This window comes from Cyclopterus lumpus, chromosome 24 (assembly GCF_009769545.1).
Source record: "Cyclopterus lumpus isolate fCycLum1 chromosome 24, fCycLum1.pri, whole genome shotgun sequence".
NCBI lineage: Eukaryota > Metazoa > Chordata > Actinopteri > Perciformes > Cyclopteridae > Cyclopterus > Cyclopterus lumpus.
In genome coordinates this window covers 14748475-14774104 of record NC_046989.1, presented here as the reverse complement: position 1 = coordinate 14774104, position 25630 = coordinate 14748475, and the positions used below count along the sequence as shown (strand labels likewise).

At 42.8% G+C, this 25630-nt stretch overlaps 1 protein-coding gene across 1 annotated transcript in view; it reads right to left on the bottom strand.

Moving 5' to 3' along the window:
• The window catches only part of LOC117727444 (nesprin-1), a 77909-nt gene that overhangs the window by 40076 nt on the left and 12203 nt on the right, over positions 1 to 25630 (bottom strand). The window contains exons 24-57 of the mRNA XM_034527765.1: positions 25150 to 25299; positions 24851 to 25011; positions 23938 to 24226; positions 22442 to 22557; positions 22004 to 22124; positions 21621 to 21787; positions 20996 to 21125; positions 19977 to 20905; positions 19477 to 19635; positions 19220 to 19370; positions 18938 to 19096; positions 18403 to 18570; positions 18187 to 18288; positions 17875 to 18078; positions 17195 to 17400; positions 16418 to 16525; positions 15322 to 15604; positions 14778 to 14956; positions 13688 to 13997; positions 12774 to 12938; positions 12246 to 12575; positions 12002 to 12138; positions 11641 to 11770; positions 9625 to 9795; positions 8026 to 9534; positions 6247 to 6417; positions 5098 to 5253; positions 4738 to 4979; positions 2593 to 4630; positions 2141 to 2475; positions 1898 to 2042; positions 1084 to 1284; positions 546 to 805; positions 316 to 466 (exon numbers count right to left, since the gene is read on the bottom strand). Coding sequence (XP_034383656.1) covers positions 316 to 466; positions 546 to 805; positions 1084 to 1284; positions 1898 to 2042; positions 2141 to 2475; positions 2593 to 4630; positions 4738 to 4979; positions 5098 to 5253; positions 6247 to 6417; positions 8026 to 9534; positions 9625 to 9795; positions 11641 to 11770; positions 12002 to 12138; positions 12246 to 12575; positions 12774 to 12938; positions 13688 to 13997; positions 14778 to 14956; positions 15322 to 15604; positions 16418 to 16525; positions 17195 to 17400; positions 17875 to 18078; positions 18187 to 18288; positions 18403 to 18570; positions 18938 to 19096; positions 19220 to 19370; positions 19477 to 19635; positions 19977 to 20905; positions 20996 to 21125; positions 21621 to 21787; positions 22004 to 22124; positions 22442 to 22557; positions 23938 to 24226; positions 24851 to 25011; positions 25150 to 25299 — 10233 coding nt within the window. The remainder of the gene's footprint in view (positions 1 to 315; positions 467 to 545; positions 806 to 1083; positions 1285 to 1897; positions 2043 to 2140; positions 2476 to 2592; positions 4631 to 4737; positions 4980 to 5097; positions 5254 to 6246; positions 6418 to 8025; positions 9535 to 9624; positions 9796 to 11640; positions 11771 to 12001; positions 12139 to 12245; positions 12576 to 12773; positions 12939 to 13687; positions 13998 to 14777; positions 14957 to 15321; positions 15605 to 16417; positions 16526 to 17194; positions 17401 to 17874; positions 18079 to 18186; positions 18289 to 18402; positions 18571 to 18937; positions 19097 to 19219; positions 19371 to 19476; positions 19636 to 19976; positions 20906 to 20995; positions 21126 to 21620; positions 21788 to 22003; positions 22125 to 22441; positions 22558 to 23937; positions 24227 to 24850; positions 25012 to 25149; positions 25300 to 25630) is intronic.

Sequence of the window (25630 nt, the reverse complement as noted above, 5' to 3'; positions counted from 1 at the left end):
ATTTCACAGTCTCAACTTCTAATTATTGAAGAATAAATTGAGAACACAATTTATATTTCTCACTGAGAAACATATCTTATACGTAACATTTTTATTATTATACCTTAATACTTCACAATGTCATCATTGATAAATAACCAAACATATACATGTAAACTACACTAAAAGACACTCTTAAATTTTTGTGTGTCATTATTTTGTTCAAGTATGAAAAGCTAATTTGTTTTTCTTTTCTACATCACTCTTCAACTGCCTTCTTAAACATCTCACACAATTTTCATGCTTGGACCTTTAAGCATAAAAGAGGAGCCTGACCTGTTGTTTGCATGGATTTGAACAGGCTCCCAGTGAGGGATGAAGGATGAACATGTGTTGCTCCAACTCTGCTATCTCCACTTGGACCTGCTGTCTCTCTTTCACCTCTGCCTGAGCTGCAGCTACCACCAGCAGTTTTCTCTCTTTCAAGCTGTAGGGAATAGTGTCATCTCAGCAACTCTGACATTAATGAGGAATCACTTTGCACAAGTTTATCAAACGAATCCCACCTCCGGACATTCTCTTGGATCTTCACGAGAGTTTTGCCAACAGGTCCAGGGCTGATGGGCTCCCAGGAACTCGATAAGCTCAGGGCGTGCTCCAGCCGATGCTCCAGGGAGGCTAAGGCCTGCTGCTCCTGCTCCAGCCAGGCCTGGTGCATCTCCGCCTGAGCCAGAAGCTCCAGCGGTTCCTCTTGAGTGAAGCTCACAGTGGAGGAGTCGGGAACCTCAGACTGAAGACTGGCTAATAAGCTGCAACACTGCTCCATCTAAAGAGAATGGAATTTAATACTCAATATTCGTCGTTTATCAACTGTATGTAATACAGCAATAAAAGTCACTTAACATAGTAAACCTTTCCTAGAAGAAAGGCAACTGGCACTTAAAGAAGTACTAACGCATCAGTTCCGCAAGCTTGCACACTTTTTAAAGCCAGAAAAAAACATTACAGAAGAAAATGTTATGATACTTTTTGAATTTATACATGTGCATTGTGTTATGTTCAGATGCAAAAGCTGCAAAAGGATTTGTTGTTGGTAAAACTCACACTTGTAGTGATGTCCTTCCATTCCTCTCCTCTCTGTTCTGTGCGTGCCATCAGGAGGCCGACACCACGGCGTATTGATACCCAGCGCCTCCATAGGGCACCCAGCTCCCCGTCCTTCCCAATCCCACAGCCCTGCACTGGACATCCAGCTCTCAGTTCTTCTAGCTTACATGCAAGGATGTGAAGACCCTCCATCAGGAGCTGTATGCAGTGATGAAACAAAGCCCAAATTAAAGTTTGAATCGGGAAGTATTCCTTTAACATCAACCACTTGTCGGTCAAAATTTCCAGTGCATTCATTCATTGATTTTAGAACGTTAACCATGCTAACATTTGCTAATTATATTATAAGTATGCCTGATGAAAATGCCATAGTTTGAGATTTGGTCAGTACTGTATTGAGCAAATTTATATTTTTACTTGATGATGACACCAAATGAAAAGTGAAGGAATCACCAAACGTATTACAATCCATCTTGAGAGGGACATGAACATCACATTTCATTGTAATCCATCCAATAATTAAAGCGACAATTCACTCAAAACCACAAATGTCATGGTGGCACCAAAATCTTTAGGATTCATTGTCTGAGCACCATGGACGTCTGCGTAGTTGAGATAGTTCACTCTTGACCAAAGACCAACAGACATTGCCATTCATAGAGCCAGGACGTTAGCATCACTCAAAAGCTGACATTTGTAAATTGTCAAAATCTGTGACATACAAGGTTCAAGTCGATTCAATATACTATATCAACTATGGATTTTAGAACATAAGCTAATCACCAGCAAAATACTGCTGCATCAAACCTACCGTAGCTCTTTTTTGTTGGGCAATACATTTGTCGATTGACGTCACTTGCTCTGTTGCACATTCTGAAAGCTGGGCTTCAAGCCCTGAAAGATGCTGACGTATGTCTTCATGGCACTTCCTGTGGCTCTGTTGTCTTACTTCACATCTGTGAGAAACAAGTCTTTTAGGTGTTGAACTAAACAGAGAAATAGTCACGACAAAAGCTATACCGAAGCACTTCATTGAGGTAAGAACAGCTAGTACCTCTGCAAGGACTCCAGCCGGAGCTGGGCTTGGGCCTCCAGTATGGCTCTTCCCACCAACAACTGACTGAGGATGCTGATGTGCAGCTGCTCAGTCTTTGGGTGGGACAGGGAGGGTTGTTGGGGCACCAGATCCACAAGGTGGGAGATGTGAGCCTGAAATCCATCTTCAAGAGCCTCTAGAGCCTGCTGAGTCTGTCTTTGTTCCTCAGTACAGTCCAAAAACCCTCCAGGAGCTGATAAGAAGGTGGCTTCAGCATTATGTAGGAAGCCTATTGCTCCCTGAGCAGCCCACTGGTAATCTTTCAAGGATTCTCTCGCCTGGCATAAACTCTCCTGTTGGATACATGTTACATGACCGAGCACAGTTTAGAGAAAGAAAAACAAAAGTATGAATAGCAAAGTTAAAAAATCTCAAAAGTATGCTGGATTATTCCAAACGTTAAAGCTTACCATTCGTAAATGGCACTCTTGCATGGTTGCATCTCTGAGAGAGTACAGTTTCTTGTAGTTCTTCAGGCTCATTTTTTCTTTCCGTCCCAGACCTTCCAACACCCGCATCCCAGACTCCAAGTGTCTTAAAATAATCCAATTCCTTATTAGTGCAATATCTATGGCTTTTTCATCCGGATTTACTGGTTCCTGTCCCTCCAGCTCCACTCTTGTTCTTTGGAAAAGCTCTATTAAGGCAAGATATTCAGAAGAAAAATGCAGGCCTAGTAAAAGCTTGGCCTCTAGGTTTTTGGTGTCATCTGTAACAGAATGCTCCCAGGAGACTAAAGTTTCCACAGCGTGGTGAATCCTCTGCTTCTCCGGGTTTAGCTCAGATGGTTCCAACTCCTGAGCTATGGCCTCCAACTGGTCTGTCACTTCTTGACACTGTGTCTTCACCAAAGGAAGCTCAACCAAGAGTGATTGGCATAGCATGACCCTCTCACCCACGCTGACGGTTGTATCTTTGGCACGCTGGATTTGCTCTTTAGCAATGTCCATAGATTCCTCCATTTGTCTCCTCAGGTGCAGATATTTGTCTTGCTCAACCGCAATAATACTAAGTGCTTTGCACTGGTCTTGCAGTTCCCCAATAGTGCACAGCAGGGAGCTTCGCCTTGCCTCCTGGCACTGCTTCAGCCCTTGTACTTGGCACTGATGTTCCATTAGCATGTGCTTCAACTGTGCAATTGTTGACAGGGCGTCCTGTGTTAAAGGGAACCTTTGCTGTGCCAAATAACTGGAAATTTGCTTTAAGCTAGCCTGGATGGTCGATAACTCCTCATCGGAAGTGGTTAGCTCATGAATCAGCTCTTCCAATTCCCAGCTAGATGCTTTCTCGTGAGCAAGCAACCCGTCTAATTCTGTCCAAAGGCCTGACAGTCTGTTGACAAGGTAGCGGCTCTCTCCTGGACTGGACCTTACAGCTATTTCCCTGCAACTGTCAGCCATTGCTTCCGCCCGTTTTAGTTGACCCTCTATCTCGACTGCGGCTAATTTGTGACTTTTTAGCTCGCTCTCTAGCTTTCTGACTTCAGCTTTTGAAACATTGTCAACATGAGCGCAGTGGTCTCTTTTAGCATGCATTTCTGCTAGCCAGGCATCAATGCTAGCTAGCTGACATAACAGTTTCTCCCTCTCCTGCAGATCTTTCTTCATGGTATCAAGAACCTGATCCAAGCTGTTAGCAATGGCTTCATACAGGTCTTCTATTGTCTTTAATATTTGGTCACTTTCCTCATTTTCCATATCAGAGACTCCAGCTTTCATCTGCTCAGCTTCGACTTGCATCTTGGATCTTCTCAACCAAATATCTGTCCGAAATGTTCTCATCTCAACAATCTGAATACGAGCCTCCTCTGGGAATAGGGCTGACTTTTTGCCTATAGAGATGTGGATTTCTGCCTGCTTGGCCCATATGATCAAGTCTTGTAATTGCTTGTTGATCTTAGCTGAAGAAATGCTGCCACAGCTGTATGTGGAGGTGTCAAACTTGCTCTTGGTGACATTTAGCAAGGACCCAAGTTCCTTAAGACTACGATTGAGCTCATCCTTTTCTTTCTGACCCAGAGAGAAATGGACAAGAGCATCTGTCTGGGACTGTAAGTGCAGATAAAGCTGGGTGTACAGTTTTAGGTCTGTGGTCAGGCAAACAAGTTCTAAAGCACTTTTGCTGTCATGGCTTTGAAAGTTGATTTGCCGAAGAGCGTCAAGCTTGGCTTTAAGCTGTTCGGCCTCTTTTATTAAAAGAGAGGATTGAGAGGTGGAGCTTGAGGCGTGTCGCAGAGCTCTTTTGATGCCTCCTTCTAAAAGCCTCCATTCCTCCTGGACATCTCCCAGCTGGGCAAGAAGAGCACCTGAACTCTCAGCGTCGCTCAAGTGGACCGAAAATTGGCTACTTAACTGGAGGAGCTTTTCCATCCTGTCTTTTTTCTGTACCATGGTTTGCAGCAGGGCGTTGAGTTTGTCAGCTTGAAGAGCACTGCTTCTCAAGGTACTTCTTAAAAAAAATTAATTAAAAGAATATGAGTGTATTGTTTATTAGGTACACATTAGGTTGATGTTAACTTGAGTACAACCTCACTTTTAAACCAAAGTAGTACTCACAAGCTCATCTTGTCCTTCTCCGCTGCTACAACCTCCAGGAAAGCTCTGGTGATCTTCATCTGTTTGTGATACTCTTTGACCTGTTTCAGCTGTGCTGCTTTGACCTGCACTGTGGCAGAAGCATCTAGCAGTGCAGCACTCCACTGTGCTTCAGCTCTTTTCAAGGTATCCGGATCACAGATCCTGGCACCACTCGTGCTTTTCATAGTCAACACTTGCTCCTGCACACATCGCCTGTAGTCCTACAGTAGACAGAACATCCATCAGTTAAAATTATTTGCCATTGTTGTACATTCATGTATAGTTCACCTTCTTTAGTCAAATGTCAAGTCCATTTTTATATTAAAGAAAAGTGTTTACCTCTGCCTCCTGCAGTTGTTTGGCCATTGCAGTGACATCAAGCTGTGCTGGTTGATAACGACATGCCAGAACTCTTTGGACAGTTCGGACTAATCGAATCTGTGACTCACCAGGAGTGGACTTCAGGTACCAATTGAAATCAATGTGCGGTGTCCGCTATGATAACAAACACATGGAAGAAAAAGCTTTTAAAACACTCTCTTATACTGGAAATGTCAGACAATAGTGAAGAAATGCCTGTTGTAATTTACTACAGCCCAACACAGTCCAACTCCTAAAAAGTATTGATTTACTATCTCATAAGAAAAAGAAAAACAGTAAATCCTCACATGTGAGAGTCTGGGTATTAATGATGAAAAATGATTTAAATGATTGACTTCTTTCTAGCCTAGTTTCCCTGGTTTACATCTTCTAGTTTTCTTCGTTCATAGGCTTATAGATGTCGACATGAAATTATGCAATATCACACTTGGCATAAAACCGCTTCAGTGCAAGTCACAGACTGTATCCTGAGAGTAGTTCGACCCACTAATGAACCTGCAGGAAATCATTACATCTCAAAGGTCCATCCTGTGTACATTCCTGTCAGCAGCATCATGGGAATATACACAAACCTCAATCACAACACCGCAGCTCTTATCTGTTACATGCAATTAGAATTGACTTCTTCCCCTTTTTGGACAATTGAAGCCATGCAGTTATTATCCTTTTTATATCTATGTCCATTAAACATACGGTGTGCAATTACATGAAACATTGTCACCGACAGTAAATACCCTCTAGTTTACAAAAACACAACATACCATAAACACCTTTTTTAATCATCACACACATGACCTCTGCTTTTTATACCAAGGAGCAGTGCAGCAACTTTGGGTTCAGAGTTTCACTCGAGGACACTTTGGAGGACAGGAGGAGTCGGGGGTTCTTGTGATTCAAGGAAGACCCGCTCTACTGCCTGAGCCACAGCCGCCACATAAAATCCTACGATTTTTACTTTAACTCCTCCAATCAGTGCAGAATCTTACCTTTTGTAGACACTCTAAAGTTCAGACTTTTATAAATCAGCGCAACATGTTTTGCAACAAAAGCAAGTCTCCAGTAGATCAAACAGAGAGGCACCACAATCAAAAACCAGTTGATACTCACATGTATTATGTTACTGCTTTCCACCAAGCTCTGGATCTCAGACAAAACTTCCTGCATGGTGGACTTGTGTTTGTTGCTGTCCGGGGATCCACCTGTCGCCTCCCGAGCCGGCAGATCAGGTGTCAACCCCGGCTCCGTCCTCTTAGACTCCATGCTTTCTTGGGTCTGATGCTATATACACAGGAGACAGTGGTGGTGTCACAGCTTAGCCTCCTTTTTTCCTGTTTGTCCACAGATAATAACAGAGTTTCCTGTTCTTTTTCTGCTCCACAGCGGTAAATATAACTGTGTTGCACGTGGCCCGGCGAGTCAGTACAGTTTACACAGGAATGTGCCTGAGTAGGGAGGAGTCTGCCCTGAGGGAGTAGGACTCAGGCTATTCATCTATGAAGTGCTTCCTCCCTCGCGTCTCTAAAATGAATATGTGATCTGTTAGAACTTGGTTAGACAATGCAAACACCAACACATAACATTACCTGCAAGGTTACTCCCAAGAGGGGAGTTTCCTTGTGAACTATTGTGGCCATGAACAAGGTGTGTCTTAGAACAGAGTGCAGGTATAGAGGGAAGAGGATTAAACAGAAGGTTTCTAATTTTCTTTGGGGAATCAAATGTCGTATTCTGTTTTAAAAGGGGCGTGAACATTTAGGTGCATAACCACACCACAAGTATCTGATTTAAAACATTTATATATATTTAGTATTGTAGTGTAACCGTCTCCTGAATCATGATGACTCTATCTCTTGTTTTTACACACTTGTTGGCACAACCTTGTGACTTCCCCCAGTGCAGCACAACTTTATCGTATCCAAACATTTTGGGACACTCCTCGGAAAGAAAAGTCGCGCTGTAATTACGACTATGTTGTCTCCGTGAGAAAGTCCTACATTCCATTGAGCACTGTGGCTTATCAGAAAGATGAATGCCAAAACTGTATGAAGGGACTTTGGCCAAAGCACGACATTCAAATGCCAAATGGTGAGAAGAACAAAAGCAACTACGTTTCAGATACATTTATGACTGAATTTAGAATAGAATAACACAAAATGTCAGAAATAAACCATTAAACGGCAACAATCATTGAACGGCCCTTTACTGACATGAAGGGAAGATAAGGAAAGAAAAACTGTCCTTGCTTTCCTAAATTGCACATGTCAAACTGACATGTGCAATTTAGGAAAGCAAGGACTGTGGATTTAGCTGGGACATCCAGGTCTTCTGCCGGCAGGGCCGACCAACATTTGTCTGGAGCGCAGCTACCAATTATATCGCTTTTGAAAATGCAGATCTTTTTAATCACGTTATATGTCAGTATCTTTTATGGGACGTCATGGTGGCCGAGGTCAATTTGGTAACTGGTCATGTAATCTCAATTTTCCCTAGTTTGAGTCCATCTCGGCCCTTTGTTGCACGTCCTCCTACTCTCTCTCTGCCTTCTCATTTCCTGTTATGTCTCCACTGTGTACTACTGATGCAGTAGAACAACATGGCACCTCATTAGATTCGAGTTAATTCGATGTAATATGTAATTTTGTGTTGTTTTTGTGATCTACTGCATAATTTGACGTCATCAGGCCTTTAGTAACAATCTGTTTTTGGTGGGACTAGTGGTAGTGGACATGTGCACCAGGTGACAATCATAAAAAGACATGGCATTGTTTTGAGGGGTCACAATCCAAAAAGGGTGGGAACCCCTCTATTAAAAGACAGTGAAGCAACATTCTTAGAAGAAGAATGAGAAAAAAGTTGATACAGGAAAGAGAGGTAGAAAATATCTACCTGTCTCTTATTCACCTCTGTGTCCTCCAGCGATGCAGGCACCTCCCATGGACTCTTTTCAAATGACAGCGTAGCTTTGACTCGTCTTTTTGGCACTTTGGAAGGTTTGGACTCCGGGCCATCAGGGTCACTTCCCTCTCCCGTGTTTTCTTCCTCTGCCGTCTCCAACTCTCCTGTACCAGCACTCTGTGCAGCGTCGGTAACATTCAGCTGTTTATTGTCACCGGCAGGTATTTCTGCTGCAGTTAAGGCATCTACCTCCACAGTGCACAAGACTGAGCTCATTGTTTGCTCTTCAGCGTGACAGAAATCTGACGTCTCCTCTTGTTTGACATCCGGAAATGTTGTTGCTTCTGCATGTGCACCAGTGAGCTGATATTCAGCAACAGTGCCACACGATTTGGAGGAATTCAACACCTCATTATGCATTAATTCATGGCTTTCTGACTTTCCTTTGCACATTAATTTGGCACGTGCTGACTTTTTCTCCTCTAATTCTGTACGTACTAATGCCAAAGGGTTTCCTGGCAGTGAGTTCGCCACTTGAGACTCATCTAATGAACAGCTCTCCGTATAATGGATCTTCAAGTCTGTTTTATCAAATTCAGGACTCGATAATGTTGGAAAGACTGCAGATTTCTTCTCAGGAATACGTGTGAGCTGTGCTTCGCAACCCTTTGCTGCCTTTGAACATCTAAGTACATCTGGAATGCTGGCTCCAACATTGTCCTGTAGCTGGAACTCGGGCGTCTCCATGTCCAACAACACTTTATCTGGCCTCACACTGATGTCCTCAGAGTATTTGTCCTTTTCCTCATCATCAGGAACTGTTTTAAATGTCTCCGATTGGGCTGCGAGATGTTGAGACACAATTTCACTGGTAGAAAGGCGGAAGCTGTCAGGCTTTGTTGCTGGGGATATAACCAGAGGTGTGACACAGTGAGCTGAATTGCTTTCTTTGATATTGTCGGTGCCTTTAAGTGACAGTTTTGAGTCCTGGGTTGAGGCATTGTCTTCCTGAAATGGTTCAGTGTTCTCTTGCCGAGCTATTAAACTCTTGTTGAGAGAATGAAGCGAGTCTGACATTAAAGTGTTACTTCCAGAAAGTGTCCTAAGCCCACTGCTTAAAGGATTGCTGGCAGTATTCAATGTGCCTGTATCATCTTTGGGCACAAAATAAGTCTTCAGGTTTGTTTTTGGCGGAGCTGATGTTAACTTTTGTGATTTGAAAACATCTCGCATTTCTGCGTATGAGAATTGATTAGCGACCCCTTCTTCAGTTGTTTCCAAAGTGTCTTTGGTTGTGAGTTTGTTGTCATTCTGATCACTTTCAGAGTTTTCCTGGCTGTGTATTGCAGGAGGAGAAGCAGGAGGACACATGGCCATAGTTGTATCAGGTGAAGTTAAATACTGTGCATCACTTTCACTTCTAAAAGTTTCTTCAACAACTCTGTCCGGCAAATCGTTGTCCAACTCCACTTCACAATGATATGCATTGATTTGTGAAACCTGTTAAATTGAACAAAACAATGAGCCACATAATCTCTTTATCATCATCATCATCATCATAAAAGTGTGTGGTACAATTATGACACTCACCAGGCATTTAGATAAGGTTTCGAGTACAGCTGTGCTTTCATTTAGAGCATCGGAAGCACTTGTCTCCAGTTTTTCTGTTAATTGGGTTCCCAGACAGTTAAGAAGAAGATCTCGTTCAGCGAGCACTTCACGAAGACCTTGTTGAAGCCACAACCCCTCGTCAAGAGCTGCCTATGAGAGCACAAACAGATATTTTAACTCCAAAAAAATTTTCTACAGACAATCTATATTTCAACAATAGTACATACTTTGTCCTGTGAGCAACATGAATGTATACCCACAATGGCATGGCAATGCATCCAGTAGCTGTTAACTTAAAACCACACATATCAACCTCATGGTGCACTAAAGGAAGGTCAGGGAATCACCAAAGTCATGAGGAAATATCATCTGGAGACCATGAATGTTTGTAGAAAGTGTTGTGACAAACAATAGATGTAGATGTTGAGATAATCTTTGTTGAGAAGAATCAAGGGATGATCAAAGTCATTAGGATTCATCCTCTGGGCACTATGAATGTCTGTACAAAATGTCATGGAAATCAATCCGAGTTGTTGAGAATGAAGTCCAAACCTGGTTTGATCAAGTTGGTTAGATAAAAGCTCAAAATGACCCACAAAATGATCCGCTGACTTTTTTGTGTGCATTTTGCCATTAATAAATGGTTGTCATATTATTTTCAAAGACCTCAGTATAATACATGTACAAAAAACAGACTAATGGCCATTAGACCATTACTAAAAAGAATGGCAAAACAGGAATTATTTTGGCAGTAGCAGACGGTGAAGCTGATGTAAAAATGAGTCACAACATGTTTACGATCTTTAGTAATGCCAAAGAGCAAACCTGGAAAAAATGTGCCACGTCCTCCCAGTGAGCACTATCTACTATGTTCACTGTGTCCTAACAGAAGAGACGGTACATTTAATTAGGATTAAGGATGGACCTGTGGCATTTTAAGAAAAGCTCTACAAAAGACATGAAAGTCCTGCTGGGTAAGAAATTATTCAATTCAGTTTATTTTGTATAGCCCAATATCACAAACTACAAATTTGCCTCAGAGGGCTTTACAATCTGTACACATACGACATCCCTGTCCCAGGACCTCACATCGAATCAGGAAAATTATGGGTTTTTGATCCAGCAAAAGGTACTAGTCTTGGTATTAACACAAAGTTTGGATGGCTTGTTATTTTGCTCATATCCTACAGTCTTCTTATTGCCAACACATCCCATGTAATGGCCAAACTGTCCCCCAGAAATGCACTATTTATTTACTGCTGTTTGAATAATGTCACGTGAAAACTACAGCTGTATTAGGAAAGTACCGAAAATTGTGTCTTGTTTTTCCAGATTTGCCATTGGCCGGAGGAATCGAGGGGCAACAGACATGGCTGAAAGTAGATGACATTCAGAGCATTAATATAGCTGCAAAACAATTATTTGCAGTGTAAAGATTTGGTGGCGCGATGACTACATGAGCAGGGAATGAATTGAATTGTAATGTTTGGTTGACATAGCAGGGCGGGCCCACCCCTGCCTTTCAGTGCATGTTGGAGCTTGTGAGCCCGCCCCACTGGTTAGCTCATGGCCGCCGCTCTGCAGACCAACAGAGTCGGTGCAGCAGCACCTCAGGTAGACGCGGTTCGCTCTGTCAGCACTCTAGCTGTTGTTTTGCACTGTTAGCGCTGTGAGCACCATTAGCTGCGAGGCGACGCCATGTTGAGAGCCGTTCGGAGGCAATATAGGCTCTGAATTTCATAATTATATATGAACAACCCCATTGTTGGGTTGAGCTTCTCATGGTCTTACAATACGAGTTTAGAATAAGTGATTGAACAAATGAGATTTCATTCTGGATGACGTGCACTTCTTTGTCTCGGTTTGTTTGTTCATTGCAAATAATACTACTGTGAAGACATAAAAAGGCATAGAGTTTTTTTTTAAGCTTGTTATATTCTGGGTTTTAATAACTAGATTGATAGAACAATGTATGAACATGTCGGTGTATTTTACCTGGCTGGGTGATGATAGTTCAGCTTGTACTGTTTGTCTCCATTGCTGCAGCTGGTCGATGACCTGTCTCACTCTGTTAGCTGTGTTTTCTGCACACGCCTGCTTCTTTTTTAGAAAAATGGACGTGAGGCTACAGTGAGAACACACACGAGAGAGAGAGAGAGAGAGAGAGATAGAGAGAGAGAGAGAATCAAACACTGAGTTCAAATACATAGATTTTCCTCTCACACCAATTTTTAAATACAATCAAAATTACTTTTCCATCAACTTCTCATTACCTAAATAATCCCGCAGAAGAGGACGCCCTACTTATTGTGGCATGAAATAATGTCATTTTGAAATGAGGAATGAGGTTAAGTACCCGTCAAGGTCTTTAGCAACTGCATCAACAGTCAAAGTGACGTCGGCAGGAAGACTTTCTTGTGTGCCGCTGGACTCTCCAGTCTTCTGCTGGTCGGACACTCTTGCACCCAACTCGGTCAGCCTGGTCTCACAGTCCTGAGAGAGAGAAACGCTTCTTTGATGCTTCTATACTCCCCCATGAACTTGTTATACTCTGTTATTCGGGGGGGAAGGCAACATCCTATAGGATCTTTCAACAATACCTGTATTGTATACAACTGCTGCTTGAGCTGGCTGATATCAGGCAACACTTCAGAGTTCCCGCACAGATTTTCAGCCAGGTCTTTCAGAGCTGTTTGTACCCAGGAGACCTCTCCCTTCACTCGTCCAACTCTCTGGCTGTTGTTTTCTGTGAGCAGTGCCAGAGTTCCTCTGATGCTACCGTCTAGCGCCCTCTTGTGGTGTTGGAGGTTGCCGACTTGCTGGGAGAGGCTGGTCTGGGCCTCGGCTGTGGAACTGGCAGTGATGGAGTCCTTGAGTGTTACAATTTGTAAAAGCTTTTTTTCTATGTCGGTAACTTCTTGTAGCAAAATCTGAAGAGAGGAGAGACGGACAGATGAAAATAAATAGAAATAATAACAATAATAATAATGGTGGCTTCATGTTGGGAAAGTCTCCATCCTCTTCATACAAAATGTCCATTTCAATGCAGAATAAATGTGAAATAAAAAAATAAAATGTATCAGAGCTTGTTCCTGATTCATTGGGTCAGTATACTTAATGGACCTCACCTCCAGAGCTGGTGCATCAGTGACCCGTCCAGCTGAGCTCTCTTTCTGGGCTTTCCAGGCTGACATCCTTTCCTGCAGGGAAGTCAATTTATGGCGGCAGTCCTGCAGTGACTGGCCAAAATGTTCCTCATTACATACACCTTCCTCCAGGCTGGAACAAACACCCTGTGGACATTTCAGGCACACCACGCCACAGTCAAGACGGCTCATAAATCATTTCATAGACTTATTGTGTATCCGTTCATCCATCCAACCTGTCATGTTCCAAATGTGATCATTTCTACTGATTTTAAACTTAACACCACATAAAGTGTATATTGGTTGAACTTTTCATTCCTACTTCTATCACTCAATCAACCCTTTTAACCACGTATTTATTACTGTTTGCTAATACCTGTCAACTTGCTTTTAACTTATTGTTTGACAGTAATCCATCCCTTTTAGCTTATTTCCTAAGAGTTTTTTCTTCCTGTTCATCCATTAATTTTAGGTTTGCATTTTACCAGTTTGACCTTTACTTTTGGCTAATTATGACAACATGCTAAATAGATTTCTAAATTAGAAAAATAAATATATGGCTTTCAGGTGTTACAGCTGCCTTAGCTTAGTTAAATTAGTTAAGTTACCTACATTTCATAAATACAGTAATACAGTGTTAGCTAATGCATTAAACTTAAACCATTTCATCAATGTTATCCATTACTTTTAGCAAATTATTTATTTATTCATCTATTACTATTCCCTAACTTTTTTACCTGTTTATCCATTATTCTTTAGTAATTATTCCAGCTGGTTATCCATTATCTTTGGCTATCTATTTATAATCATTTCCCCCCTTGCTACTGCAGAAGTATGACCTAGTGTCTGAGTACCCCTGGTTGGGAATTACTGTATAAGAACATGAAAAGCTTTACCTTCAGCTCATCCATCAGTGATGGACAGCAGGTCTCCAGCTCAGCCAAGGACGGATCTTTCCAGCTGGTTCGTTCAGTCATTCCCCTCCTCTGTTCAGCCAGGCCGGTAAGGGTTAATTGCAAGGATTCGGCCTCATCCTGCAGTTGACGGGCTAGACGACAGGTTTGTCTGCGCTGGGACAAGCCGGGCCAGGGGAATAAAGAAGGGAGCTGAGCAGTTCTCTGCTGCAGCTCCTCCTCCACTCTGCAGTTGGCCTGCTGTCTTTGGTCCAGGTCGGAGGAGGTGAGGTCTGGATGAGCTTGTAGAACCCTGACGCACCAAGAATACGAGAAACACTTTAATCTGGTGCGTTACTAACAGGCAAGTTAGCTGTGGAGATCTGCTGCTTAATAACATGATAATAAGTTTAATTTAAATTACTGTCATTTGAAGTTTCACATGTAGGAAATGGCCCAAAGTGATCACTAGAAATGTGTCCTAAACAAATTATTTCGACAGCGCATGGTTATTATAGGATATACAGTATATTGAAGGGCTTCACAAGCAGACCTGTGCAGAACTCTGGCCTGTATGGAAAAGGTATCGTGGAGCTCTCTACCTCCCCAGTTTGAGAGAGTTTAGATGTGCAAAAGCAAGAGACTGTAGGTGTCTAGAGATATAGCGTACAGAGTACAGAGGCAACAGTCTCCGCAGGGAGGAGTGGAACCCAAGGGATGCAGTTTTACAGGCTCAGGCAGCAACATAGAAATGTTGTAAGGAAGGTACAGCATGGGGGATTGATTATACCACAGCCTACTGTACGTGGAACAAAACATCAGTGGTTGACAGGAGGAGACTGGTAGGAGAAGAATTTCAGAGGCAAGAAGAGGCTGATAGATGAGCAAAGGCTGTCTCTCAGGCAAAGCAGAACTAGTGGATGGGTTGGGAAAGTGTCGAAAAGAAAAATGTAGCTGAAGGGATGTATGCATTCTGTGCTTCCATTTCCCTGAAAATCTTAGTAAATGGATAGGAAGTCCTTTATGTCCAGGCATAGCTTCACTTCAGCACAATATGTCAGGGTGTAAAACAAGCCTGTCCCACTGCGCTCACCTGTGATGAGACTGGACGGACTGGAGAAGGTCCCGCCTCGGCTCCTCTGTTTCCTGAATGCTTCCCTGAATGTCCTGTTTCAGGCCATCTCCATCACACAGTCTGTGGCTCAGACGATCTGCAGTAACTCTGAGCTCTTGGAGGCGAGCCTCCCCCTCTGCCGTCACACTTACTACCGCCTGAAATCAAGTTATACAGGTGAGTTATTTAACCCTTTACACTGCAATCACACCAGTCTGTCCCTGTAGGGACTGAAGAGCGTGTTGTTGATGAAGTTGTTTTAGCTGTGCATCCAAATATGCCATACCCAAAAGTACATGTAAAAACAAATGTAGGTAAAAGAAACCACAGATCTCTGTGGATCCCTTGTATGTCATAAAACACAACTGTAACCCAGTAAAAAAATATTATTATAATTATTATAATAAATAGTTATTATAGGCTTTATTGTAGAATGCCTAAACAGGTGATTCAGACTTAAAGGAGTTAAACAAATATGTGGAGAACCTGAGCAGCTCAGTGAGTGTGGGTAATGTTTTCTTACCCGAGCAAAGTGACGCCTCGGCTCTACGGGACTCTGGATGACGAGGTTTTCCCCAAGTGGAGAGTCAGGAGTTTGTCTCAGATCTCCGACTCCGCACCTAGTGTGAAACAGCTCGACGTCGCTGCTCGTGGAGCTCTGCTTCTCGGCGGAGCGGCGCAGTACGTTGGTTTGAAAGCTGTGGTATCGTTCCAACAGTTTGCTGCTCTCCTCCAGCAGAGCAGACTGCTTGAATGTGCTGCTTTGTAAGGACGACAGCAGCTGATCCAGGGCCTCTGTTCTAACCCTGCAGGGAAAAAACATGGGCAATGCTTTATCTTTGCACGTGCAAGATTACCAAGGATGGATTAACATGGGAAATAAGTAAAGAGAGAAAACAAGGCCACGCCCTGCAGCTGTTTCAGGGTGTACAAGTAGAAAACAAGATAAGAAATTCACAGACACTTAATGAACACAGTTTCATATTAATACAATGTGTTAAGGATGAAGGAGTCTCTGCAACAGCCAGCTTTTACCTAAACACGTACAGCTGTACTGCTTAACTCTCCAAACAATGTGTTTAATCAGGGGTACATGATTATGTTAAATTAAAATTTAAAAAATGTAACTTTTCAAATCGCTGGCTCCTGCACCATTAATGGGAATAACAAGTGGGATGAATTTTAAATATTGTCATTAATTATCCCCTCAATCTACAAATTTCGCAGCCTCTTGTGACCAGCAGTCACGTAGTAGGATGAGTCAGTCGTCTCTACGGAATAACAGGCTCGACAACTTCCATCATTCCTGACTCATCATAAGTCCCAACATACTGCAGGCTGTTGAAGTGTGCTAGATTACGTTTGAGTTTCTACGACCTTCTGGGTCCAACCGATCATATTCCGCCTGCACCCTATCCTTTAATTTGTCAATATTTTGAAGGTGTTGCTATCACTTTGTGATAATATAATATCAACTGTCGCACAACTACAAACTAAATATAGAGAATATGAAAGTGTACACTGCCTGACAGAGTCTGGACCTCCAGACCGTTGCACAATATTTGCTTATTTCCACACAGAGCTCGAAGGCATATGTCTGAAATCAGAAAATAGTTTACCTTTGTTGAAGTGCTTCCTCTTGCAGGAGACGAAGATCATCCTCCCGTGTTGCTTTTCCCTCAACGCCTTGCAACCATTGTTCCAAGTGCTCAGCTTCGCTTTGCAGCCTACCGAACACATACAGACTCATATGTACAGGATGTACAGGATCTAGAGTTTGAACTATATGATATGATTCCCAAAGACAATTTGTACTCAAACTCTTGCATAGTTTTAAGTAGATATTAGTAGTATTGCCTGTATAGACAACTTTCATATCGTAATCCTCTGTGCATTAGACCTTCATTGTTATCCGAAAGCTATGACAAAAACAGAAATGAGCCACACCTGTGCATTGAGTGACATGTTCCTTAATACAAACAACCTGATGTGGTCCTCACGCATCTCCATCCTGGAGAAGAAAGTTCCTCAAGGAGACTTAAGAGGGAAACATTTCTGTGCCACATCCTTGTTAACTTTTACAGAGAAGTAATAGAGAGCATCACGCTGGAAACATTACAAACTGGAATGAGATGTGATCTCCACATGGAATATAGTTGTGTTTTTGGTGCAACCCTATTGTACAATGAAAATAAACCACGAAACATGTGACTTAAAAATAACTTGCATCTGAACAAGCTCCAGAAATACCTGCCGAGCAGCACTCTTATGCTCTTATTGTAATGTCTCAGCGTGGCATGTTAAATGTTTGTATAACTACATGGTTAAGAGGAGACATTAATCAACATTTCTGTGCATATAGCATGACTTGAATTGACACGCCTTGAGGGTGTTACCTGTCCAGAGCCTGGATATTCCTCTCAGTCCGTTCCTCCACCTCAGAGAAGAGCCGGTGGGTGCTTCTGACTTTATCTTGAAGCTGAATCCCATCCACAGACAAACCCTGGAGAGGCTCTGGACTCGCTATGGAGGCCATAACACGCAGATCCTCCAGCAGACTCTCTGCCCACTCATCCTGCATCTGGAGCTCAAAAAGTAGATCCTTTCGAGAAACACATGTTACTGTTACGCATTTTAAAGCTTCAGCAATCAATGTCCACTCAAACACGAGCTTCGTTGTCAGAGACTCTATGTGTTGAAGTTTGAAATGATATCAATTATAGCTTCTGTCAGATGATTTTGATAGTACAGTGTTGTAACTTTGTAATGCTGTTCATTCTGTACACATGACATCTATTGCTTCTGTCCATCCGGGGAAAGGGATCCTCCTCTGTTGCTCTCCTGAAGGTTTCTTCCCTTGTTTCCCCGTGAAAGGTTTTTTTTCCTGTTTTTTGCAGAGTTTTTCCTGATCCGATTTGAGGTCAAAGGTCAGGGATGTCGTATGTGTACAGATTGTAAAGCCCTCTGAGGCAAATTGGTAATTTGTGATTCTGAACTATGCAAAGTAAACTGAATTGAATGGAATTGAAGTGTGTCGTACACGTTGCGACATATACAAAACTAAATGCATTTTTACCTTAAGTTTTGCAAGAACGGCTGCAATATCAGAAGCACTGAGAGTGAGAAGGGAGTCTTGAATCTTCTGGAGGGAGTTGAAGCATTTAGCCATCCTGGCAGTAAGTTGTCCTTTAGCAGCCACCATCTGCCTGTGAACGTCCTCAGCTTCAGAAACAAGCTCCTTCAGCTGCTTAATCTTCTTCCTTATCTGGGTCTCCACGACCTAGACAAGCCACAAATCAATCCAGAGAACTATCAGATCAACCGTATCTGTCAGCAACGTTTCAGCCTGAAACCCTCGCATCCCAAACACAGACGCCCCATGCTGTACCTGCAGCTCCAGAGGAAGCTCTTTGCTTTGAAGCAGGGCCGAAACCTCAGCGACTCTTCGGTGGAAACGCTCCATGTGCTCTTCGTGGGTCACTATCTCATTCTGGAGGCATGTAGAGGGAGACGGTCATTGTTGAAAGCAACCGTTTAGAGAGTATGAAACTTCCAATAAGACAGAGCAGAGTCATTACAGAATGAAACAGGAAGGCAGTTTTACCTGCAAGGCCCTGATGTCTTCCTCTGTCTGGGAGGATGGAGACTGTGCAAATGCTGCTAGTTTATTGGCGGTCCAGCTCTCTACCTCTGCTCCCAGCTGGATGATGCCATCCCACAGAGTCAGGCCACGGTGTAGGTTTTCTAGGTGGGAATCTGTTCGTTCTGATATCTGCAAGAGTTGGAGTTGCAATGAATGCTAGCAGTCATTTGACCACACACAACCAAACTCAAAACACAAGATATCTGTAATGATAATGATCTACTTTACGATGCTTTCGCATGAAACAAAAGGGTAAATACTATTTGCCTCACAAAGTCTGATAGATGTTTTTGAAAGCTCAGAGAAAGGATGGCAGTATGTATGAGATTTTGCAGAATTTACATTCACAAAAAGGCAAAAATAATAAAGCAAAACTAAAATATTGACGCAAAAACAAAAAATAGGAATGTTGTAATGGCTCATTGTAAAAGCAAACAGACACAAAAGAATATACTGACATAGGAACCAATAATAGTAAATGTAGAAAGGGACTCACGTCCAGCCAGCGGTCCATGAGAGCATCTGCTTCGTCCTCAAATGGGATGATGATGCATTCTGGGATCTGACGCAGATGAGTGTGAAGCTGCCTGCAGACACTGCGCACCTCCTCTATCCGGTCCCCGAGACCATTCAGCTCTGCTTTTGTTTCCAGGACCTGTGAAAGCACACACACACACACCAAGGATGTGGTCTATGTTGACTGACCTTCATTTGTGAGTATAATGAAAAACAAATCTCTTCCTCAATGACCTCATTCAAACAGTGGTGTTGACTGTACCTTGGTGTGCAGTCTCTGCAGGTTGTCTTTCCCCATGTAGGAGGCTTGTTCACTGATGATGCTTTCTGCCCTCTGCAGTGTCCCACTCAACTCCCCACGAATGCTCTGAAACCTCTTCAGCAGCTCTGTGAGGGCGTAACACTGCTCCTGCCTGTATGTGATCCATAACACGACACACGCAAACACCAAAACTCAATAAAGCACTCAAATCTGACATTAGAAGTAAATAGTAAAAGGACTCCAACTGCTCCCTTTACCGTTTCGTTACAGCTTTTGTCGCCTCCTCCCAGGCTTCCTCCACCTCTCTGGTTGGACTCCCATCAGGGATTCCTGACTGCGAGGGTTCATCTTGTATGTGCTGCAGCTCAGCGAGGTGGCCAGCGAGACGACTTTCCAGCTCTGCCAACGCACGTGTTCTGCAGGAGATGAAACGAGCATTAGTGTCCCTTGTGTTTGACCTTTTTTGACCACGATTATGGTGTTAGCATACCAGGGAGGAAGTGCAGGCAAACTAAAATAATATACAATATAATACAAAATAATAATATTCATTTTTCAAGTTTAATAATATTTTTTATGTTGTGGTGCAACTTTAAACAAGGAATCTTTCAGCATCTTGCAGATACAGAAATATATCTGTTATATAAATGAGATCTACAACACTTTTTTTCATAATCATAATCATAATGCATACGATGGACTGCGGTCTAACAAACACTAAGACTCATGTGTTTTGGGGCCCAGAGCAGTGTTGTACCTGTGCTGCATAGCAGGCAGAGTGGGCTCCTGTAACCTCAGCTGCTCAGCTGCTTCCCTTATCTCCTTCAGAGTGCCAAACAAGGCAACTCTCCTCTGGACAAAACTCTCCTTCTCTTCTCCCTCTTTCTTAACCTGGCTGCTGCTTCCTCTTCTCCTCTGGTCTTCAGCTTTGAAGACATCCCCTTCAGACTTCCGTGTTAGAGCCTTGTGCTCTTCCTCCCTTTGTGACTTCATAGCATCATCTCCTTCCAGCCTTCTCCTTTTGGCCACCAACGCTACCTCCTCTTCCATCCTACTTGGGGTGGGATACTCACGCCCCTGTGCTCCCCCCTGATGTGTTGGATCCACCCCAGTGTCGGTCTGACGTATCTCCATAGGATTCAACTCCTGGATTTGCTCCCTTGCCATTGGAAATAACTCGTCTTTCCTCTCCCTCTTCTTGGCTCTCATCACTTCTTCATCTACGTTCGCAGCTTGCTGTGACAATGATGTCACCACATCCTGGCACATGACTGTTACACCATCCATGGTCAGAGTCATCCCCACGGCCTTTAAAGTGCTGTCAACACTCTCGGATTGTTTTGCGGCAGTCTGCAACCTCTGAGCCCTCTGCCGCGTTGCTGCCTGCCAAGAGTGTGACTCTTGCTCCCAATCTGCCTCAATAGGCTGTCTGCTGGGGTCCTGGTTTGCCAGCAGGTTTGGGATCTCAGCCTTGACTTCCCTCACTGTGGCCAGGAAGTGATCCAGAGCCTGGGCAGCTGATTGAACTTTCTCCAACCGCTGCCTGAGCTGCTCAAGATGATGGACACTGTTGTGGAAAGCCTGGCAGGGGGATGAAGGGGTTGTGGCTTCAGGCCCCTGGATTTCCTCTTCAGTGCCTCGCTTTGATAACTTTCTCATTTCAGACCGCAGTCTGTCATCCATCTCCTGGGTAATTCAAGAGAGGTTGATAATTAAGTTTCCATATTTCACTCTCTAAATTTAAGTTGTAATTATTTGAAAAACGCATAGATGTACCTTTAAACCTGCTATCAGTCTGGAATCGGCTACAGTGAAGGATGAGATGTCCACAGACTCTCTGATGATCCGGTCCAGTTGTTCTGTGATCAGTGCCATCAGGTCAGCAGTAATCTTCAGAGACGTCATCCTGACACAAACCAAAGTAAATCACAAGGGGTTTATATCTACAGTACTAAAATATATGGTTAACTATTAGTGAACTCCATCTGCTGATAAAGATAATTTAATATAATTGAAAGCTCCATAACAACATGGACCTTGAGGTCAAGAACAGCCTTTGATACTCAACTTTCGACCCAACATTGGTGACAAGTGCTTAAAGTGCTCAAAGAAAATGGAAAGTTTAACGTTTCCGATTCCATGAAAACTGGTCAAACTCCATTTGCTTATGAAGATGATGCGAAAGGATCGAAAGCTACGAAATGGACCTCAAGATATGTTATGTGATGTTTTCAGGGTCAAGAATTACGTTATATGCCACATTGACAGTCATTTGCAGTGATGTTTTTAATAAAAGAACACAATGACAAATATCTGAATGGTTTAATTACTAAAAAACAATGATCCTGTTATCATTATTATCATCATTGTCATCATCATTGATCTGAGAGGTGCACTGTACCTGCTCTGGAGGCACATTTGTTGTCCTCTCCACTGCTGAGTCAGCTGCTCGCAGTCTCTTTCCACATCTCCCTTATCTTCCCTGGTCATCAGATGGGAGAACTGGGATTGCTGGGTATACTGTAGCTCATACTCGAGCCATAGTGCCTCTGTCTCCTGTTTTAAAGTCTGTTGAGGAGAAACATATTAACAAAGCAATCAAAGTAACAATATCATATTGTGAAGTTTGACCTTGTGAGAAAACAACTGCTCAGCAGTTTGATTTTAGATTGTAGAAATCCTCCAAAATGCAGAGAAGCACACGCAATAAACAGCTTCATGAGTATGATTTTCTAATGGTATCAAACAATATGAATATGCTTATAAAGTGGTACTTTAACGTGCCTGTAGTTGCTTCTTTTGGTTCTGCAGGGTGGAGATGGTGACGGTGTCTGAAAGAAACTCCTCCAAATGTTGCTTGTTCTTCTGGAGTTGAAACTGAAATAGCAAGCAGGCCTTTCTGTACCTACAGGGACATATTAACACATTGTTTCAATATGACATTATTCATGGGAACAAAGTCTGTGGCGGCAAGTTCATCTCACTTCATTTTTATTTCACTGAAAATTAATTTTGGGTAATTATGTGGTTGAACTGTAATACAGGCAATAAAATACAATAAATTCCCAATAAATTGTAAACATTTCTTTCAAAGATGTAGAAATGATACATTTAAATGTTGGATTATTTTCTATTGCACTAATTTGTCAGATATAATTCTATTCCACATGTTGATTGTCCTCCAAACATAACAAAAGGAAGAACTGATAATTGAACCCATACCTTTCCAGTACTTCCTGTTTGGAGGAGTGCTCTTCCTGTGGGAGGGCGGCTGACACTGGGATGACGGTCCACTCTGCCTCCTGCTTGGTCTCCACAGTGTTTCCCCTGACAACCAGCTGGGAGATGGTAGAGTTGCATAGAGACGGTCCAGTGAAGACAAGAGCAAGAGATGGAACAGCGAGCAAAGCGATCCAATTACTGAGGATTAGTGCCCTGCAGCTGGTGCCGTGTGTTGCACAGATCAGTCACAGCCAATGATACTGCTGAGCTTTTTCTGACCAGGAAGACTGACGGAAAGCCAACTTTAAATGCAATGTACAAAGTAAATAATAGATCATTTAGAGTATTTAACATATGCAACATATACACTCCAACCACAAGTCACATCAGAGCATTTCTTTGTAAACTTTGTGTTAACATTTTGCTGGAATGGTTACAGCAAAACCTCATAGTTCATATCAAAAAAGAAAAAAAACTGAAGGAAAATGCAAATGTTCTCGAGTGAGGTTCCCGTTTGCAGATAAGAATCAAAGCAAGAAGTGAAAAGTAACTCAGGAATTTAAGAGGCAGACTGAGTAGGACTTCTCCTTAAAAACAATGTGTAGAAGCATACAAAATATAATCGCCACTTATGCTCCATATTTAAGTGTGTGACGGTGTCTGTATCTTTTCATGTTGCTGTGCTCGGGACATTTCTGGGCCTAAAGCTCTACAAATGGTGGCCACAGCTCCTAAACAACGCAAATAGATTACGGCGAAACGCCAAGCGGACAAAGCTCATTCCAAGACGAGCGTGAATCCGGGGTTGGCTTTCAGCCGCCGACAAGCACATTAAACGTGACCGCGGTCAGGGATCTTACACTTCTGGTGTCATTGAGCCGGGGAGGAGGGGCCGACTTTCAATGTCGGATTTACAAACCAGTAAAATCCTACTCTGCCCGTCTTTAACTCTTCTATTAATTTATTTTACACACTTCAGCATCGGCATCCTGAAGAAGACAAAATGTGTAGAAACATGGAGGTCTAGGATTTCAAATAAAGAGACTGCATTTAAGTTATGACGATGAGCGTCATTTCTTTGATGCAGAGCTTTGAATTTATTAGTTTGATTTCAACTGAGAGGATTGTGTCATGCCTGACTGGCCCACATTCTGATCTGCTGTTGTGTACAGAAACCGGTGGACAGCGATTGTCACATAAGAAATCCGATGCTCTAAGATTGAATACAAAACGTTAATGCATTGTTTACAATATGGAAGTAACTAAAAGTGAAGCTTGGAATCTAAACATCTTCTAAATCAAAGTGAGCGTGGGCGACATCTACAGAAAAGTGGACCGAAAAGCACCGACGTTAGGACCAGACACTACAAAGAAGCTATTCATGTTCCTGTTCACTTTGCATGATGCGTGGGTTTTTTAAAGCTAAATATAAGTTGAAAACAATGCAGATTGTTGTTTCTGGGAGTCGATGAAGAAACCCAGTGCCCCCCTCCTACCTGTACGTGAGCTCGGGTCTGCTGGTTGCTCTCTGTGACATGCAGGAGACGAGCTTTCAGCAACGTCCGGGCTGCCGACCCGCAGCCCGGACGTTGTGTTGGGTCATCCTGGGATTGGGCATGGATGACATCACCACGAGGCTGCACTGACGCAGCACCACCACACACAGGTGAGAGGTCTTGTTGGGGTCTGGCCGCGCTTTGTTTTTGTGGGAGATTGTCGCTCTGCTGTGTGTCGGCCGACACGCCGGTCGCTCCCAGCGGGGTGTTTCCCCAGAGCTGCCGGCCACTGCGGAGATAACAAAAAAAAAGAAAAAGGTTTATCAAGGGGAGGCCGGGGCCAGTCAGTTAGAAACAAGCAGTCCTCCAGGAATCTCATTAAGATGAATAGACTTGAAGGATTACAAGCTGTCTGCTTCAGTTCAACAATGCAGTTCGATTTAATTTAAATGCACAGTTTATAGACGCTATAAACTGAATGTTAATTTAAGGCAACGTTTCAAAGCCCTAAATTCTGTCCAACTTTAGCCAATTAAAATGAAATGTTATGTTGTATGTGCTACCTACTAGTAAGTGGCTTAAAACATTGTCCAAATCTCACTAAAATTGAATTGGACTTACATTAGAAATATTAACTGAAATGTAAGTTGACGAATGTCTGTGCTATGAAAAATAAATACTTTTTCAATACAGACTTTCAATATAATTATTTGCTTATGAGTTCCCTGTTACACTTCTTATTCAGTTATAAGACACATCAAAATGTATCTGTACCAGTCTGAAGGAGGAGCTCGCTTTAGCTTTGCTTCAGAGCAGAGCACACGTGTGTAAATACATGTTATTATTTCCTTCTTAAATGCAGCTGTGACTCATATATTACACCTCATCGTGCATCTCCTGAGCATTTTCTTACCAGTCAGACGGGAGCACTGTGTCACTGGGTTGTGTTTCCTGATCTTCATCTGACTCCTTCAGTGTATCTGTTGCTAGGCAGGAGGATTGCCCCGGTGTTAGTGTTTCACACAGCTCCCGGAGGGATTCAACCTCAACAGATGCAGCTCCGTCCGTGACGGCCTAGAAGGAGGAATGTGAACTTCTGAGAGACTAAAACCATGCAGGCATATCGCTTTCTAATCTTTCCCCTAAATCATTCAGGTCGCCACACCTCACAATCAAGAGTTTAATGCCATGTTATGGAGTTATGACAGATACCTGTTGCTGTAGCAAAGAGTCACGGTCATTCTGGTCATGGGCTTCGTGCAGAGCGTTAGTTTCACGTTGCTCGACAGAAGAGGAATGCTTTCCCTCTCTGATCTTAGACCACAGGATGGGAACAAAAGCGGCCATTTCTCTGCCTACATCCTGAGTGCACATACAAGCAGGAACTGTAAGACAAATGTAAGTGGTGCCAGGTAATCATGGTATATCATAGCTGTTAGAGCCAAAGTTAGCCAGTAAAATACTGAATTAATTGGGCTGTTTAGTTATGAATGTTTAGATATTGTAAGTAAAACAGTTAACTCTACTATGAGGAACTTAAACTCCTTATGATCAGGCTAAATTGAATACAGATGCCTCTTCATGACCTACGTAAGTAAACCATCAGTGAGAAGATTGGCGATTTCGATATAGTTATTCTTATAATGCTTGTCATCGGTGCCACCAGGTCGGATTCCTCGTAAAATCAGACGAG